An 18,534-nucleotide genomic window follows, 5' to 3' on the forward strand; every position below is an offset into this window, starting at 1 on the left:
AAAATGTTACACATTTTTTCCTTTAAATGTCAATGCTTCAAGAGAAAATATTCAATATTGCAAGCAGCAATCATGCTAAGCCATCCTTGTGTGTAATAAATGCTGTTGAGAGATTAATGGACTTTCCTCTGGAAATATATCCCAGGCAACACTCTCATGAAATCCTTTCTTTCCCATCAAACTGCTTCTTTTTTCTTGGGAATATCCTGAAGATAACTTCATTATAATTCATTAACAGAACAGAGTAGCAGAGCAGAGTACAAATTAACTTAATTTGCAGACAGCTGCAGTTAAGGTTAAAACAAAATCTCAGACTCATTAGCTTTTCCCTGGAACCACAAATCTTCTTTAGGAAGTTTCTTTAGGAAGTGTATTTAAGGTGCATTCATATATACAACAAAACTTTCATATCTCTTTAGCATAGCATAGATTACATCATGTGTCTAGAGCCCACTGTAAATGTGAACATTTCCCATCTGTATAATAAAATCTATTCCTTTTCTCTCCACAAATCTTGTGGTTTCTATCCAGCTTGTCTGCTACCAAGGTGGACTCCAGCTCAAAACATTCTCTCAACTCTCTGCCTGAGGAATTTCAGCTTTTTATCCTAACTTCTTGCTACCCTTATCTTTAGAGCAGACAAAAACTAAACAACACCTCTGCTGAACACTGGGAAAATTCTGATACTGGTCTCTATGGAAGATTTGTGCTGATCTAGTTCCACGCTAAGACAAAAGGAAAGGGACGAGAGCGGGGAATATTTATTTTGGACATAGATCATAAATGTCTCCTTTTTGCTTCCTACATTGTCTCTGCAACTTGCCTTTCACTTAGGTGTAGGCTAATAGCTTGAACATATGAACAGCTCCTGTGTATTCCCTCCTACATTCCTTGTTATATACGTATGTACTTATTTAATTTTGGGGAAGGCTGCAGCAAGCCTTCCCTACCACCCCATGTAGCAGCCTTGCAGCATGCAGCAGCAGCAGCTGCCTGTGTTACTTACCAGCAAGGACCAAGCCCAGCTAGAGACAGAACTGACCCAAGCTTCCACAGGACTCAGAAATGACCAAACAAAAGTGACCAGTAGGATGTGGTTGGTGCAGAGAATTCACTTGTACCCAAAGCATACCCTTGGAAGTATGTTGAAGCCCTTCAGTTCGCCACAATGTTTTCTATCATGTAATCTTTGGTGTTAAAGCTTGCACAGAACCCTGAACTGGGAGCAAAGGCAGGAGGATTGGTAGCCAGACTAACCCGGTGGCTCTCTGACCTCTGCCCAGTTGTCAACTACAACACATAGTTGTTTGCTACAACACAGGCTGAGCAGATCTCCTCTAAACTCTGCTGTAACTACATAGCTTCTCATGGCTGTAAGCACTATAGCAGGCTTGCAAATCTGATTGATGAACTGCCTAGTAGATAGCCACTGCGAAACTGTAGCCCTCACAGCTTTGAACTGTTTAATAAACAGTCTCTGCTATGGTAGTTTTGAGTTTAAATACACCAGTAATATGGCTATAACCTAGTACAATGTGTAATGTGGAAAAGAAGAATAAACATGAAAATTAACCTTTCTCTTTCTTTTCCCAATAGACAGAATGTGCCAATTTTATCAGGGTTCTTCAGCCCTACAACCGAACCCATGTTTATGTCTGTGGCACAGGAGCGTTTCACCCTCTCTGTGGATACATTGAACTTGGAACTCACAAAGAGGTAATTTAATTTCATCACTACTCTGGCATGTCAAGGAATAACCCTCATCTTGTTTAGCATTCATCATAGATTGGAGAATACTATGAGAGTGTGTAAAAAATGAACTGACGGCAGCTTGCATAAATAACAGGGTGGATTTTGCAGGTCAGATGGGAACTTGTGTTCTCACATTTGATACGTGCATATCGCTTTTGAACAAAGCACTTTCCTCGGTAAGGCTTAATACACAAAGTTCTTCAGAATGACACTTTCATATGATTAACTAAGTGAAGGGAACACTTAACCCAGATGTCTTTCTTTCTAGTAAGTCATTTCCGCACATATATTCTGCTTACGTACACACACACACATGCAGGGTTCAAGATGGCACTCGTGCTTCTATTTTTTAATGTGTATATACCCTTCATCCACAGAGATGGTTTCCTATTCCTTGTGCCTGACAGTAAAACAAAGACTGTAAATGGTCTCTGAGCACAAGACCAAGGACAGCATCTCTGGGCTTTGCAGACAGTTTGCAGCCCTGTCACTAAGTAGATGTTGGGTATCCCTGAACTGAAGTTAGCAGCTGATTGGTCTTCATTTGCTGGTGACAAAGAAATCTCTATCCTAAGTGGCAAATGTTTGAGATCTAACCCCCACAACAGAAGCATTTTGGTGTTGTGTCAAGCAGCCACTTAGTACACAAGTCTCTTTTTAACTCCTATATGTATAACACCTTGGATATATTTATAACACTGACTTTATTCTCAGACGGTGTCGAGACGTGACCTGTCTGGCTGCTTGCCTGTGGTGCAGCCTTCCTATGCTGCTATAGAAATAGCTTTCTCTTTGCTTTGGGTGTCAGTGAAATTCTAGAATATAAGAAATGAGGTCTAATGATATGCTATTAAATGCGATAACCTGAAATATGTACACATTGGAGTTATTCTGACATACCGAATCAAGGGCAATGCTCACAGAAAAAAAAATATAAAAGAAAAAAAGGGAAAAGTTATTAATGCTTGCCCAGGCTGAGACCCATCATTATATTCCATCCAATCTGTGGGTTGGTTGACCAGCCCTGAGGGGCTGCCTATGTTACAGGAAACTGAAGCTGCCTGAAATCTGTATGTTGATGCTCTTTCCCCAATAAGCCATTATTGCTCCTGGTATTGTTTGGTTTATGCTATATAATCGGCCTAGCAAAGAAATAATTTTGTAGGCTTCTTTGCTTCACTACTTTAAATTTTCCAGTTGAAACAACTGACATTTTAGATCCCTTGTATCATGCTGATTTCTTAGCCTGAATGATCAAATACACAGCTGAATTGAACGGAACAGTTCTTAGCAAGAGTATAAGTAAGGCTCTGGTTTATCTCTTGGTCATTACCAAGATGCCTTATCCACTCTACCATTGCGCCTTTAACTGCTTCATTTGTGAAGGTTGTTTTCATCAGACATTATGAAATTATGGATTTGGTCTGATCAGTCCGGCAGTGAGTCTAGACAAGGGGCCTGTCTCAGTTAGATGTGACCAATTACCTTATGAGAGGAAATGGAAGAAGAATCCCGGTATTGTATTTCCTAATCCCCTCACTGTCTCCCAGTCCTGCCTTTCCTGCATTCCTCCTGGTTGCTCAGCTGCGGTGGTAGATTGGACAGTGTTACTACTCATCGCTCTTCTGACGGTGCTTCTCTTCTACAGCCTCTTACTGAATTAATAGCTTTGAATGGCATCACGCTATTTTCCCTGTCCTTCTTGGACCCCAAACACCTTACAGCCACTGCCCTGGCACTGCCTCTCCAGATAAATGTGCAAGGCAGGATGGTGCCGACGACAGACTCATTGACATGAATCTGACAGGCAGTGGAAAATGTCTCCTGGTTGTAAGAATTGAAGCCAGGAGTCCTACGTGGTAACATAAAGCACTTTTATTGCACATCTGTTCTTTTAGAATTTTTTTCTTTTTCTCCCCCCCCCCCCCTTTTTTTTTTAATCTCTGGGTTATAAGAATAGATAATGGATGTTTGGTAATTAGCAACCTCTACAGGAAGCTGTGGGATGCTTGGGAGAGCCAAGGCCTGAGATAGCCTCACAGAGGCTGTGAAACCAGGCAGTGCCCTGCTGACCTTTGAAAGCTGTTGGTGGATCTGCCCAGTGGTTTGCTGGCCAGTGACAGCGCTGTGAAAGCAGAGAGGAAAACACTGTCGATCAGGTGACTCAAAACCACAGCACACATTGCTTTTGAAGCAGTATAAATCCCCTACGGGATCACACAATTAAAGGGGATTAAAGTTCCAGTCTTGCTATTGCTGAAGTCACTGCCAAAACTTCTCTTGGCTGGTGAAGAAGAGGCTTGGCCCAGTTGGTGCTGTTAGCCACAGCTCTCCAAGGGATGCTCTTTTCTTTGAAAGCTTTGTCTGAAGTGAAAGCAGGAGGTTAATTCTGTGTGAACTCCTGGTAGTGTCCATTAGCTTGTCTGGGTGAAGTCTGAAATATTTGATGTTGATCTATAAAGCCCTCAGTCCCCTGAGTACTGCTGGACTTGGAGGCGGCCCCTTTGCATGTGGTACGGCAAGGGTCCTCCGAGCAGCTCAGGATTGCACAGCTTAGAATAAAGAAGAATGGGACACTAACATAGCTTTGTCAGCAAAAAAATTAATGCTTAATTTTTAATTTAGCTTTGCCCTTGGTGTGCTCTGATCCACTTCAGCCTGAGAATTTGGTTTGCCTGATATCCGACAAGTTTGGGAAGATAACAAGGATTGTCGTTTGATGATTAAATTCTGTTTGGTATCTGCCAGGGTGGCTGGAGGAAATGGAATTTATGTTCATAGATTGGAATTGATTTTTCTTTTCTCTGAAGGACCTTAATTATTCAATATCCTGGGCTTTTGTCTTCTGACCCTTAGAGAGTTTAGGAAATATCTCAATGAAAGGGAAAGGTTTGGTAATTTATAGTTTGATGTACATTAAGGATGAAACTAATTAATGTGTTGTGAAGTCCAATCCTGTGCAGCCATCGTTGGGCATACTTAACTGTCATTTGTAGTCTTCAGTCTTCCTTCAAGGCAGAGGTATAGAAAAAAATAATTAATGTTTCTTCAACCTTTTTAAAGTAATTCTTTAAATCATAGAGGTGTTTTGGTGCTATTTAAACTAACTTCATAAGTTATGTCTCTACACTAGACATTAAACCCACAATTATTTAATTCCTGAACACTAGTGGGATTTTAAATATCACTGTAGGAAGGAGAGAATGGTAACAGTACTTCTGTAGGCAACCTCTCTTCTCTAACAGCAGTAGAATTCTGGAAATCAAATCTCTATATTTGTAAAGACCTGCAAAGTTTTGCTCCTCTGACAACCAGTTTGCCTTCAGAAGGATTCACTGAGGATTTCAGGTTAAGAGTGCTTTTAGAAAACTAATGAAATTAAAAGCATCCATTTTGGAAATTCAAAACTATAGTAAAACTTCAGATTACTGCTTACAACAACTGAGTCGTTGATTGCCCATTGACAACATCAAAAATAGTTGTTAAATAAATGTCTTTACTCTCCTCTGTACCCATGTTCTGTGACCGAGGCATTAATCACAATGTATTTTGTAACTGCAAGGAAGGATCTATTCTGATATCTCTTGTATCATTAGCCTTGTTAAAAATAACAAGAGAGAGCATATGCTGCTTTCATTTAAAAGGGGCTGAACTATGTCTGCCATGAACATTATTCAGCAGTCCCTGGAGAAATTTAGGAGTCAGCCAGAATCCCTTCTGGGTCTCCTGTTGCAACACACTCTATCAGCACTTTCCCAAATAGAAGGCAGTGTCTTTTAAGTACAATCCAGATTTTAATTTGAGTAGAAGTAAACAATACTTTTTTTTTTCTGAAAATAATTGTTTTTTTTTTTAAGATTTGTGTTTCACTACAGAGTGAACAGTATATGTTAAAACAATGCATGAAAAAAATCCAAATTTAAAACAGAGTCATCATCAACGTGGAGGTGACAGCTGCGTGACCTAGTACACCTTCACTTCATATGTTAGCAGAAAGTTTGTCTGAGTTTTCTCTGCAGTCACACCAGGATAATGAATATGTCTTTATTTTCAGGAAACCGTATTCCGGCTGGATACTCAGAACTTGGAATCTGGCAGGTTGAAATGCCCTTTTGATCCTCAGCAGCCGTTTGCTTCAGTGATGGCAGGTAAGAAACCGCCAGAGCCAGGTGCTCTTCTCAGACGTGCAATGGCTTCGTACACGAGCCTGGGGTCAGAGGCCCAGCAGAAGCCAGTGCTGGAGCTCCTCTGGTATCAGCCGTGTTTCTGATGCTGCTTTGTGCTCTTGGAGCTGAGGCAGCCTTTGGTCTGCAGACACCAAAGAGCTGGAGATGCAGCAACACAAACAGAGACATCTGAGCGGCTGCGAAGCCTCTGCCGGCTGAGCAGGAAGGCGGTTTCATCCTCACACAGTCATTTCTTCTTTAAGGAGGAGACAAAAAAACCACACGGATGGACAATGTTTCAAGTGCTTCTGGGCCTCTTTCTGCAATTATCAATATGTTCTGCCCTTTGAAGTCTGCTGACATCCACTATTTCCATAAATACATTTTTGAGGTTTCTATTTACTCGAGTAGCCACTTCTGAAGCTGGAAGCCTAGGAACAAGATAGTGCAATCTGCCTGCTGTGTGCATCGCAGCACTGTGTGGTCTGACATTTGGTGCCGAGGAATGTCAGCTTGACCTCTGGATTTCAAATCACTATAAGAGCTACTTTTGTCATGGTTTGGTTCATAGCTTTAGACAATTTTCATTTAACTTGTCTGTCAAGCATATGAATACAAGATAAGAGTGAAGCACCATGACATTTTCATTTACAGCCAAAGAGCAGTGGTGACAATGCTTTGAAGTATCGGTCACTCTGTGTTATAAAAAGAATATGACTAATGTTCAGTCTTTATTCTCAGATAATAAGATAGATGATTTGTGATTCTGACCCAACAGATGGGGCAGGACTTCCTTTATTAGAAACAATAGATTAAAGCCAGTGCTTATTCTTCTCAGGGACCCCTAGTACTGTTTAATGACCATGAAGTCTATTTTTAAAATGGGATTCTGGAAACTGTAACTTCTTTTTTCCCTTTTTTTTTTTTTTAATAATGCATTAGAACTCTATGATTTATTATTGCATTGGCTAATTACAGTAGCACTCTAGTTCTTTGACTGCTCCATTAAACCTTGTGAAATGAAGAAGCTGCCGTCTTTTAGCTAACTAAAACATTAACTTCGTTATGTAAGTGTTTTCAGGCTAGATAAAATTAATGGTCAGGGTATTCTAGTATCCCTTTTCTGACTGTGCCTGGTGTCAAGTGCTTCACAATAAAGTACAAGGAGCACTGTAAAGAGTTACAGGCCTGACCAGTGAATGTGTTCTTGGCCTGTCTTTTGATGATTATTCCCAAAAGTACTAGGAGAGCAATATAGCTCATGGATAAGATATTGCACTGGGATGCGGGGGAGCTCAGTTCCCATCTCTGCTACTGACAAGAGGAGTAACCTTTGGCATGTCACTTCTCACTGCCTAGTTTTATTTATCTGCTAAATAGTGATAAAGATTACTTTTGCCATTCAGAGAGCACTTTGTAATCAGTTACACATATACGAGCTAAATAATATATCATTAAATTTTCACTCACATATGTAGGTTAATACAACTAACTTTCACTCTTTGTAAAAATGTGTAATCTCACTTTGAATTCTACACGATATTTCGACCTAAGTAGATTCCACAGATGAACTGGAAGAGTTAGGTTTTTTGTCTGAAGAATCACCGGCTTATCATCCACCTTCTTTTACAAATTGCTGCTCACCAAAACTATTCTGGAAGTAACTGGAACTTGGAATGAGAGATCTCAAAAACCAAGAGAAATGCTGAAAATGCCTTGTCAGCAGAGTCTAAGCAAGGATGGAGAATTTCTCTTAGCCCCTCAGATTTATTGATCACTGAGTGCCTGTCAGTTAGCAAACACCAATTACCCTGCCCATTCCTCATTATGACAAATACCTTTCAGAATGTGCTATTGTTTCTTTACAAAGGCGACATGCTGTCTGAAAGATGTGCTTTCCAGTACTGTCAGGGAAATAATGCATAACTAACAATAATCATGAGGAAAAAAGGAGGCTGATAGATCTTTTTTGGCCAAATAAAGTGCTTGTGGATCGTGGGTTGCGGTTTTAGTTTTTTTTGGTTTTCCCTTGATCTTATTTTTTTAAGTGCATTTACATCTTTTACAAATGCAAACACAAAACAACTATGTTGAATGGTATTTATTCTGCATTCACTGTCAACAAAGGACTTCTCTCTAAAAGGTCTTGTGAAATTTTCCACCCAGAATACCAGAAAACATGGAGAAGAAACTCCTGGAAGGGGATTTTTATGTGTCATATAGCTCTTTATATGATTCTCATTTATGAACATGAACATTTTTTCTTTTTACAAACTCCAGGGATTTACTGTTGCAAGTCATTAAACAAAAAACAAACTTCTTTAACCAATAAAGCTATCTTGTTATTCTGCAGAAAAAAAGAGAATTGTAAAATGCACAATATAGTAAAAAAAATCACAGTGATACTGTTTCTTTGCTTCCTTGTAGAAAAGTGCCAAGATCTGAAGGAAAACAGAAAATATTGTACAATTCTTAAGGTTGTGAAATTTTGCATTACCCACAAAGCTGGCAGAAGACTAAGTCGTAACTGCAGTTGCAGCAAGCACACTGTACTGTGTTGCAGATATAGTCTCTTGTGAGACAAATGCTGGCTGCCTTATTCAAGCAAGATATCTATTTTAGAGGGACCACTCGCTATGGTAAAATGATCAAGATTTGGGTCTGTAGCCACATTCTTACCATTAATATGTTACGTAATTGAGAAGAATTCCCATACCGCCTAAATTCCTCTTCATGAATGAAGTGTTGGCCAGAGATCCCTACACCAGGGAAGGGCCAAGCTGTGAAGTTCCTGCAGTGAAGCATCCATCATGTTTACTAGCTCAAGCCCAGGAGCAGCAGAGCCATCAGAGCTGTGGCAAGTCTGGGACAGAAGAGCTAGCTTGAATCGATAAATATCTGTGTCCACGGTCAGCGCTCACAGGGAAGGGTGCTCAGATCAAAGGCGCCTTTATACACTTAAGAGCCCAGCACCCATTGAAGCCTGGGAGATTTACTTTCTGAGCGCCCAAAAGATCTGAAGATTAGACCTGGAATCCTTTACTTCTCAGGCATACAATCATAAATATTACCCTCATTTAAATGTAAGTAACTTCACACAACCCAAAATCCCATTAAATTATAAACCAATAATATTTTAAAACCGGTTAGGCCAATTAAACACAGGTGTGGTTCACCCAACAAAACACAAATAATTTTAATTTTGTTTATCTCACAGCTGTAGAAACCCTATTTCTTTTTCATTTGCAGATGAGTATCTTTATGCTGGAACAGCTTCTGATTTCCTTGGCAAAGACACTGCTCTAACACGTTCTCTGGGCCCTTCTCACGACCACCATTACATCAGAACTGACATTTCTGAACATTACTGGCTTACTGGTAAGATCCCAAACATATGCTGTTGTCATCTGCATTGTCCCTGCCTCTCAGAAGTTAATAGCCCTTTTCTTATATAAATATATGTCCAGTAACTATAAATATAGATATTGTATGATGGTATCGTTGGATTACGTAGGCTGTTTTTTAGGACGGGTGGAACAAAAATGCCCTTGAGGAAAGTCACAGAGGTGAAAATGCTAATTAAGGAAAGAGTAGGGGTGTAAGACCTAATCATTCTTTCCATCTTTGATCTGTACATCTGTATATAGTCCTGTCATTGGAATAATATCATGACTTAAATGCTTCTATTTCCAGCCTTGTTGGAATAACTTCTTCTAAACCTTTTTTCCTGATCACTTGTTAAAAGCTGTTCCCTACAACATATTGAAATGACAGACTGGAAATTCCATGTTTTTAGGTAGGAGGTCTTTTTTTCTTTTTTTTTTCCTTTCTTTTTTGAGAGGAAAAAATATCCTTTGTAGCTCTGAGGATCATTTTAAAACCACGAAGGACACCCTAAAATAGCTTCCCAAGCAAAACATTGCTTTTTCTTGCCCGTTAAAAAACATTCTGAGCTAGTAAACCCTCCAAAAAACTGCAGCATTTACACCCAGCCAGTCTCAAACCACACACAGAGTAACACGGAAAACTTCGCTCACAAGCTAACCCTGCTCAATTAAAGCATCCCCCTTTTAGCCGTCAACTGTCTTTAAAGATGTGGCAACACTGGCCCTGATTCAGGATGCCTGTGTAACTATTATGGGTGTATTGTAAAGCCAGGGCCTGCTGACCACAGGGCTAAGTCGTCTTCCCAGCAAACAACTTCTGAAAGAGATAATTTTGCCTCTTAACTCTTTGAGACCTCAACAAGAGGCAGTATTCTTTTTTCTATTAATTTTTTTCTGTACTCCTTCTCTCCCTCCTTCTAAGCTGTTGCATTATGTTTCTGTATAGCTGTAACTCCATAACCTCAGGATTTCTGCTGGGAGCCGAGGAGGAAAGGAGTAGCCACTTAAAGTCATTTTACCTTTCCGAATAAGAGCAGTCCTTTGGACAGATAGAAAAATCTCACATCTGACTCTGCTGGCCTCTCCCACTTTCTTCTCCTGTGCTCAAAACCTTTCTAGACCCACCTTTTCTATCTCCTGTCTCTGCTTTCTACACATCCCTTGTGCAATGTAGACTAGAAATGGACTGTAAGCAATATGGGCCAGGATGGGTCCTTCCAGGTCGCAGTTCTCTAACTGTAACTAACCGTGCAACTGAATATCTAGTCTTATCACCGGTGGCCTGCTGATGCTCAGCATGGAAATGTGGCTGGGGTAGCCGCTTTCCTAAGGGATGCTATAATATCCTAAAAAGAAAGATTTACTGCACTTTGGTCCTGAGGAGCATCTGGTGTTACCATTAGTATAGATCCACCTTGATGAGCATTACAGGGTTCAGTTCCCAGCCCAAAAGAACTTATAGCTTAAATATCCAGTTCCAAGCATTTCTTTATGCTATTAACATTTCTTCATGAGCAGTCTGAGGCAAGGGAAAAGTACAAGAACACAGGATAAACTAAAGGTTTAAGAACTGTTTAAGTGTTTCAGTTTGGAGGCTGGGTGGGGGGTGTCTGCCTTTCTTCTTGCTTTTAGATTTGATTATTTTTTATTCTGTTTTCACTTAAAGCATCTGTATTTGTGAAAGTTTTCTAAGGAGAATAATATATTAATATGTCTGGGTTTGACAAACAGCTTTAGTGTGTTAGACTGCGGCATGAAAATTACCCCACATGGTATTCTTCAGGTTTACCTTGTTTCCAGCCATATAAAAAACTACAACCACGCTCTGTCTAAGACTTCATAAACACAATCCATGCAGTGTTATACTAAGAGGCATAGATATAAACTAGGTGCTTTTAATATTTTGAAATGGTCCTTTTAAGGTTGGATAAAGTTTTGAGTGCAACTCTAAATGATGGGATCATTTCTGCAATAAACCATAGGGTAGCCAATATATTTCTAGTTTATTGTATAACATTACCAATTACACACATTTGTGCTTTCAGCTGATATTGGTACAAAGAAAATATTTATTTGATTTCGGGTTTAAAACTCCCATCTAAATCCCCTCTTCCCTAAATCTACCACCCATCTACCAAGCGTATGTTGGACCTCCAGGAAAAGTTGTACATACTTGAGTAATTGTACAATTAAAAATAAATTATTTCCAGGAGTGACTCATGTTTTACTTAGGATAAGCATTAAATGTACAACTTGTTTTTTTCCCAGAGGGCTGAGGATGTTTTGCTATAATGCACCTTAATATTTTTGAAGTTTAGACTTATTCTGTTTCTGGAAACGGGATTATCCTTTCCTGAGGGAAGGGAGGGAAAGACAAAGTATACGGGAAAAATGTGTAGGATACTTTCCAGTTTCTTGCAGGGCATCTCTATCTTGACTAATTAAGACATATCTTAATCTCAGTGACTGAATAGCTGCTCCACAATGGAGAAAGGGAGGAAGGCAGCTAATCTTTCCCATGACTCACACTCTCACAGGCTCGTACTCCTGCACTCGGTGGCACTGAAGACAGAGGGGATGCTGCCTCTGCTCAGCCTTCCGCCCTTCTGCGGAGCTCCCACAGCCGCTGACTGGAGCTGCCTCAGCCCTGGCCAGGGCAAAGCCACCCACTGGAGCCGAGTCTGCCCTGCTCCAGCCCGGCAGGCAGAGCGGGCGTGCCATGGTGGGATACCAGAGCCCTACACAGGCATGCACTAAACAGCTGCACATACCTCCCTCCTTTATACGAAGCTAAAACCATAGTTGGAATGAGTGCTTCCCTGAACTGCTTTCATCTTGTTAATTTTTTTAAATTTTTTAATTATTTTTTTTTATGGCAATTTAGTCATCTTTGCCAGGGCAAAGACTTACAGGCAGTGGCTTCTTTATATACTGCAAACTTTGGATGGGATTCAGCTCACTTAGCTCTAAAAGGCACCCTGTCTGAGCTCAGTCATTTCAGTTGTCTCTGTCTGTAATTTACGGAGAGAGGTGACACTTCCAGAGGGTGACTCACCCCACCTATTGTAGGAATCTGTCTTAAAATAGGATTATTCATTGTCACTTTCTTCCTTGTGTCCCTCCCTGAGAGAGGACCTGCATCAGTGTAGGTTAGGAGCTCAACTTCTAGACAGTTAAAGATAAATGAGGTGAACACTATGCTTTGCATTTTATCATGCCACATATTTCTGGCAGCCCAGCCACAAAGAGCTGCTGCCTCCCACTGTTTTGGGCTGCTTTTTCATTTCTTCATGTTCTGGGATTTGCTACTCATTTGTCATCCTCTTTTTCTGAGCCTAATGAATCTTACTTCTCTGTAGGTCTTACATGCATGGTTTCTCTGTCTACGCCTAATGGTGGCATTGGGAGGGTGTGATAGCAGGCAGGTAACTAACAGCGAACCCAGCAGTGAAGGACAGCTCTTCCCACTAGGCCACAAGAGCATGTTTGAAAAATTACAAGCAACACCTGAATTTATTGTACAATCTATTGTCAGAGCTTGTGATGCCTTTAATCCCCTGTTTGGTTACATACAATATAGCCATGAAAATAATATGTGGGAAAACCTTCTATTGAAGCAACTGGGGGACAACTGTGTGTATGGGAAAACAAACAGTGGTTTAAAATCATCATCATATAATTTGTTTCCCATGCAAAGAATCCAAAAACCTAATTCACAGTTTGTTTAAACACACTTTTCTATGTTGTATGGATGGATTACAAAAGATGAGACAAAGATCTCACTTGCAGAACATAATGTGCTTTTCAGATCATGATCTCTTTCATTAAATTGTTTTCAGTCACTTTGTCTTCATATCTTTTACAGAGTATTTTTGTTTGGATTTAACTTTCAACTTCAGTGTTTTCCATTGTGATTTAAAATTGTTAAATATTTGTGTTCCTTTAATTTGTTAGAGATTCTTCTATATCTGTTCCAGGAATTGGTATTGAGACATTTGTTTTTGCATTTGGCTTGCCAAGTAAAGCAATGGAATTTAATTTAAAAACCCCATATATTCAGAGTTTTGTCCTGTGAATGTGGATTAAAAAAAAAACCCTATGTGAAATTCAAAAGCATGCTACAGAAGTATTTCACAGGTTTTCCTATTAAATGGCTATTTAGCTAACCGCATATTTAAGAAACCACACTGGAAGCTTATTTATGTATTTATTCACGCTTAGAGATCTAATCTTCAAAGCATCCTTAAAGGCTCTGAGGGGTAATTGAATATTTTCTTTAGGCTCATTTTAAAATCCTAACTTAAATTTATAGAGCTTGATGCCTGCATCATTTCATTTTTCTGCTGACGCCACTCTCTAGTGTCAGAAAGGTTTAAAATGGAAGCAGCACTGTGGCTATTTTGACCCATAAATTTAACCTTCCATCATGAAGGTGCACATTCAGCATTTAAACACACCCCATTTTGTTTCAAGACTTTGTCTGTGAACTTTTGAATCAGGGACCCTCTTTGAGGCCTGTGTGTACTGTAGAGCTCGTGGTGAAAATTCCTCAAGGCTAGTATAAAGTAACAATCACTATAAAAAGGACAAAGGCATGAAGATACATTAAAAGCTGAGCTAACAGTATTCCCCACATATCGCTAGCATGCTCTGTTTGCTCTTCCGTCTTACATCATCCTCCTTACTGCTTTCTACTGCAGCCTGCCTGCTTCTGGGGGACAAAGACTGTGTATTTTATTGCCGAAAGAATGTATTTTAGAGTCAAGGGTCTCTTTGCATTGTATTTGTATAGCCTCTTCTGTTTAAAGAAAAACATTATTGATCCAAGTGCCCTCAGAAGAGCTCATTTATTGTAGCACATTGGGGAATGTCTTAAAAATCACTTCCCCAGGTATCTGGTTCACTGTGTAACACAGTGTTGTTGCCTGCTTTGCTGCATTCAGGGACACCTGAAACTAGCTTAAATTTTATTTTAGTGCAAAATTTAAAGAAAAAAACACCAACCCCCCAAAAAAACTCCAAAACCCACAGCTGGTGAGCAGATAGAGCAGGCCTAGAGATCATGGACGAGTGAGCTGAAGACAGTGAAGGACATGTATGAAGTTCTTGGCCCAATAAGCATGCCTATCAAATGCAGGCAGAGAAACCCAAACTTGCTTTGGAAGAGACCAAAAGTAATATAACAGCTCAACATGTCAAGGCAAGGCATGCTGTAACATTTCTTGTAAAAAAGCAGATTTAAATAACCTCAAACAAACCATTACATTGATGTAGCTAATCTGTTTTCATGCACAACAAGGAACTACATCCTTAAGACTGACAGGTCCGTTGTGGAGTTCAGCGTGCTAACCTGGGACTCCCAGCATGGTGTTGTGGCGGATTTGGCAGATGCTGTCGGTAACATTCGTATAGCACAGATACGTAGGAAACGTCACTTGGGAAAGCTATCATGTATGTTGAAGTTTTAATCCTATGGATCAGTAAAGATTCTTTCATTCCTTTGCAAGCCATCTCTAGTAAACAGTAGTGTATTTCTGTACTTATAACTGCTGAAATGTGTAATTAAATTAAATTAAAATCTACCATGTGATTTCAGAAAATTTACTTAGCTTGGTGTTGGTGGCAAGTGCAGTAAGGCAGACTTTTGCAGGCAGCATTTTGTGCTGAGAGTTATCACATTTCCAAACAGAATGGTAGCCAGTGCCACATATATACGCAAGTAGTAGTAAGATATATAGATATAAAAACATCACACTAAGATTAAATACTTCAGAATCTGTGGTGGTTTTTGCTCAGAGTTAGTAAGGAACTTGCCACTGCATATCTATATAGAGACATTTTTATTACACTGGCAGATGCAACATAAACATAGGTATTGAAGCAGAAATTTAGTGGCAAGTCTTAAGACTTTTCTTTGACTTTTGAAACCTTTTTTTTGTGAACTTCTAGGAGCAAAATTCATTGGAACTTTTCCCATCCCGGACACCTACAACCCAGATGATGACAAAATCTACTTCTTTTTCCGAGAAATATCACAAGATAGTGGCACATCTGACAAGACAATCCTCTCCCGTGTTGGGAGGGTTTGTAAGGTAAGGACTTTATTTTTAAATTTTATTTAAAGAAAAAAAAAATTTGGTTTGTTTCTGTGAGAAGTCTGTTTTCCCCTTCAGACCAGAAGGAAAAAGTGTTGTTGCCCAGTGAGCCATTGTAGTAATTTTTCTGAACAGATATTACTAATGCTGTCTGAAATTTACTCATCTGAAAAATAGACTTGATATTGACTGTTTACCTCTTTTTAAAAAGCTAATATGATATAAATTATAATCCTGTGTCTAAATGATAATGTATTGACCTTCAGATATGCCACAGTGACCTGCTTTATTTCATAAGCTTTCAGTGAGGATTGACTTGCCAAAGTGTACACAATGGCAAGGTATTTGGGTTTTTGTGGAAAGTGCCCACTAATGGAGGGGTAGACAAACCCACCCCTTCAGCCCGGCTCAGCACCTCACTCCTGGGCATTACTGAAAGCTGGGGTCAGTCATTTGTTTCTGCGCATTCCTGATAATCAGCTGGAGCGAGGGGAGTCTAAAAAAGTATATAGTTTCTGAGCTACGCCACATCTGCCAGGAGGTTTCCTCCCCTGGGAAGAAGTGCGGTCCTTGACCTGTTGACCAGGAGGAGCCAGGCCCCGGGTCTGCTGCAGTAGAAAACGTTTCATTTGGTTGGTGCCTTTAAGTGATTACTTTGTTCACTTTCTCTTTCATTATGCTTGATTTTGTTCCTTATGAAAGATTTCTGCCCATATGGTATTCATAATGCAGACTCAGAGTCTCATGAGCTTCATTCTTTGAAGAAGCATCTCTGTCAAGGGCAGAAGCCTCCTCAAGCGGTAATAAGAAAATAAATCAATTCCTGCATATGAAGACAGCAGTCAGTGTAGTTTTCTGTTTAACAACCTGCTGGTTTTGCTGAGGTCCTCTTCCCACTACAGCAGAAGGGTCTTTTGACTTCTGTCTCAGCCGTACTCTCCATCCACTCCTTTGTCCCATAATCCTGTAGGAATAGATGCAGTCAGTATGAGTGCTCCCAACCTGTCCTTAGGTCTTCAGTGAATCCAGGTACCCAGGAATCACTGGTAAAATTCAGGGAAATGGAACTTTAAAGTTGTCTTCATATTAGTAAATATAAGCTTTGAGCAAAGGTTTACCTCATGCGGTGAGCTAGATATCAGCAATATCATCACAGCAATCACACAAGTAGGTACATTTCTGTGATATTTTGTTCAGAAGCTTTCATTTACTTGCATTTTCTGAGCAACGTGGCTGCTGGCAGCAAAAATTATCTTAAGAAGCTTGACAATTAGTAAACAAACAAAAGAGTTTGTGATTTGCAATAAAATGCGTCTAAGAGAAGAGCACACATTCAGCTAATGGACACATTAGTGTTTACACTGAAAAACAAAGAGTGGACACATGTACGAATGTGTAAATCTACAATTGCTTTGCAGTCCAGCAAACTCCTAACTCCAGTCAAGATTTCAGTGACCACAGCCATTTCACACTTCTGTTCTTAACCTAAAATGTTATGAAAACAAAAAACCCTTTAACAAATCAGTTCTCTATAGGTTTCTAGCCAGACGAAGGAATGGATAATCTTTAGTTGGGTATTTCACAGCAGTGTGATTAATGGCAGAACGGAAATGCAAACATATATGATTTGCTGCTAGACATGGCGTTTGCTGATTATGAGAAAGCACTTAATGCATTAGGGGAAATTGGTAGACAACATTTTCACGTCAAGGCACATGAGAGATTATAGTAAACTAAGATATATTAGCTAGAGATCTCCAGCATCCTTTACCTAGAGAAAAAAGGAGATAAGATATCATAATAAAAGCAAATGTATTATAAAGAAAGCCTAATGACCATGTGTAATTGCACCTCAAACGAGACTGAATTTATACAGTAATCATGGTAACGAGAAAAGTGTCTTGAATTCTGTTTTTAATAGTCAAAGCAAAACAATAAGTGAGGTGATTACTATTAATGCTGGTTTTGCACTGTCTTTATTTACTGAGCACTTCCTGACGGATGCAGAATTCTTTCAAAAGTTCAGACTCCTGGTTTTTTGTACATTTTTACTGATTACCTGCAAATAAAAAAAAATAATGAAATTTATAATGAAAATAAAATTAATATGGGTATTTAATAGAAATTAAAGCATGCAGGTAGACTCCACTAAGATCCTCTGGATCTGTGCTCAGATATGGAACATCTGCTATGCTTAATTCTCTCTGATATGGGATCAATGTCTTTGATTGCAACAGCTGATACCATAACAATTTCTACTGCATTGTCTCATTAATATGACCTGTACTGCATAACGTTAAGCCTTTGCCTTATTTCCCTAGCAAGCAAAGAATAACAGTGGATCGGAGGAGCCCAGCAACTTTTGAAATAATTCGCTTGGTGTAAACCCAGCTTTTTCTGCTAGGACTCAATTGCTCTCTACCTCACTGTGCCTTAGGGCTCCTGTACATTAATGCCAGAGACTCATGCTGAAATTAGAATAGGCTTTGTTTTGAATAAGGAGGTTAGTCAATGCAGCCTATTCTTTGGCTAATTTTCAATAGCTCAACAATATGGTCTCTCACTGATCCTCACCCTTAGGGAAAATCTTCTCTGGAAAGCATTCCCTTTTCCCAGCTACTTTCGGACCCAGAAGGTTACAATCTCGTGCTGGCAGCTCTTCGCCCAGAGTCAAACAGCTGTCGCTTGTCCTGTTCATAAGGCCATACTTACCGTCTCGAAGCATGCGTTGTAATAACGCAGCCACTGTAGCACTAAATAGCGCTAATTTAGATTTACGTCATCTGCATTCTGTATATCACTAGGGCATATCAGTATGAGTTGGGAGGAAGTGCTTTCAACAGTCACTTTCAGAACCAGTTGTGTAATTTATCATGGCAAGTGGCATTTCCTATTTTTGGTTTGAGGGAGGCAGAAAAAGTATCATTGGCCTATCTGTAGTACCTGATACTACTTATGGCATGTTCCTACTTACACAAAGTGTAATCTGTTGGGTAATTTGCTTTCTTTTCAAGTAAGGTCATGAGTAAAAAGAGCAAATACTGTTAAAAATTAGCCACCAATTTTTTAATTTGGTTTTGGTATTTTTTTTTAATACATACGGATACACTAACATACATTACATGATCATACAAA

The 18,534-nt window shown here is 39.6% G+C and overlaps 1 protein-coding gene across 3 annotated transcripts in view; it reads left to right on the forward strand.

Annotated features, from left to right (window-relative positions):
* The window catches only part of SEMA3D (semaphorin 3D), a 143,636-nt gene that overhangs the window by 77,682 nt on the left and 47,420 nt on the right, over positions 1-18,534 (forward strand). For all 3 annotated transcript variants that reach the window (XM_064443768.1, XM_064443758.1, XM_064443750.1), the window contains exons 5-8: positions 1,597-1,716; positions 5,807-5,900; positions 9,168-9,296; positions 15,254-15,396. In XM_064443768.1, coding sequence (XP_064299838.1) covers positions 1,597-1,716; positions 5,807-5,900; positions 9,168-9,296; positions 15,254-15,396 — 486 coding nt within the window. The remainder of the gene's footprint in view (positions 1-1,596; positions 1,717-5,806; positions 5,901-9,167; positions 9,297-15,253; positions 15,397-18,534) is intronic.

This window comes from Phalacrocorax carbo, chromosome 1 (genome assembly GCF_963921805.1).
Source record: "Phalacrocorax carbo chromosome 1, bPhaCar2.1, whole genome shotgun sequence".
In the NCBI taxonomy this organism is placed as follows: Eukaryota; Metazoa; Chordata; class Aves; order Suliformes; family Phalacrocoracidae; genus Phalacrocorax; species Phalacrocorax carbo.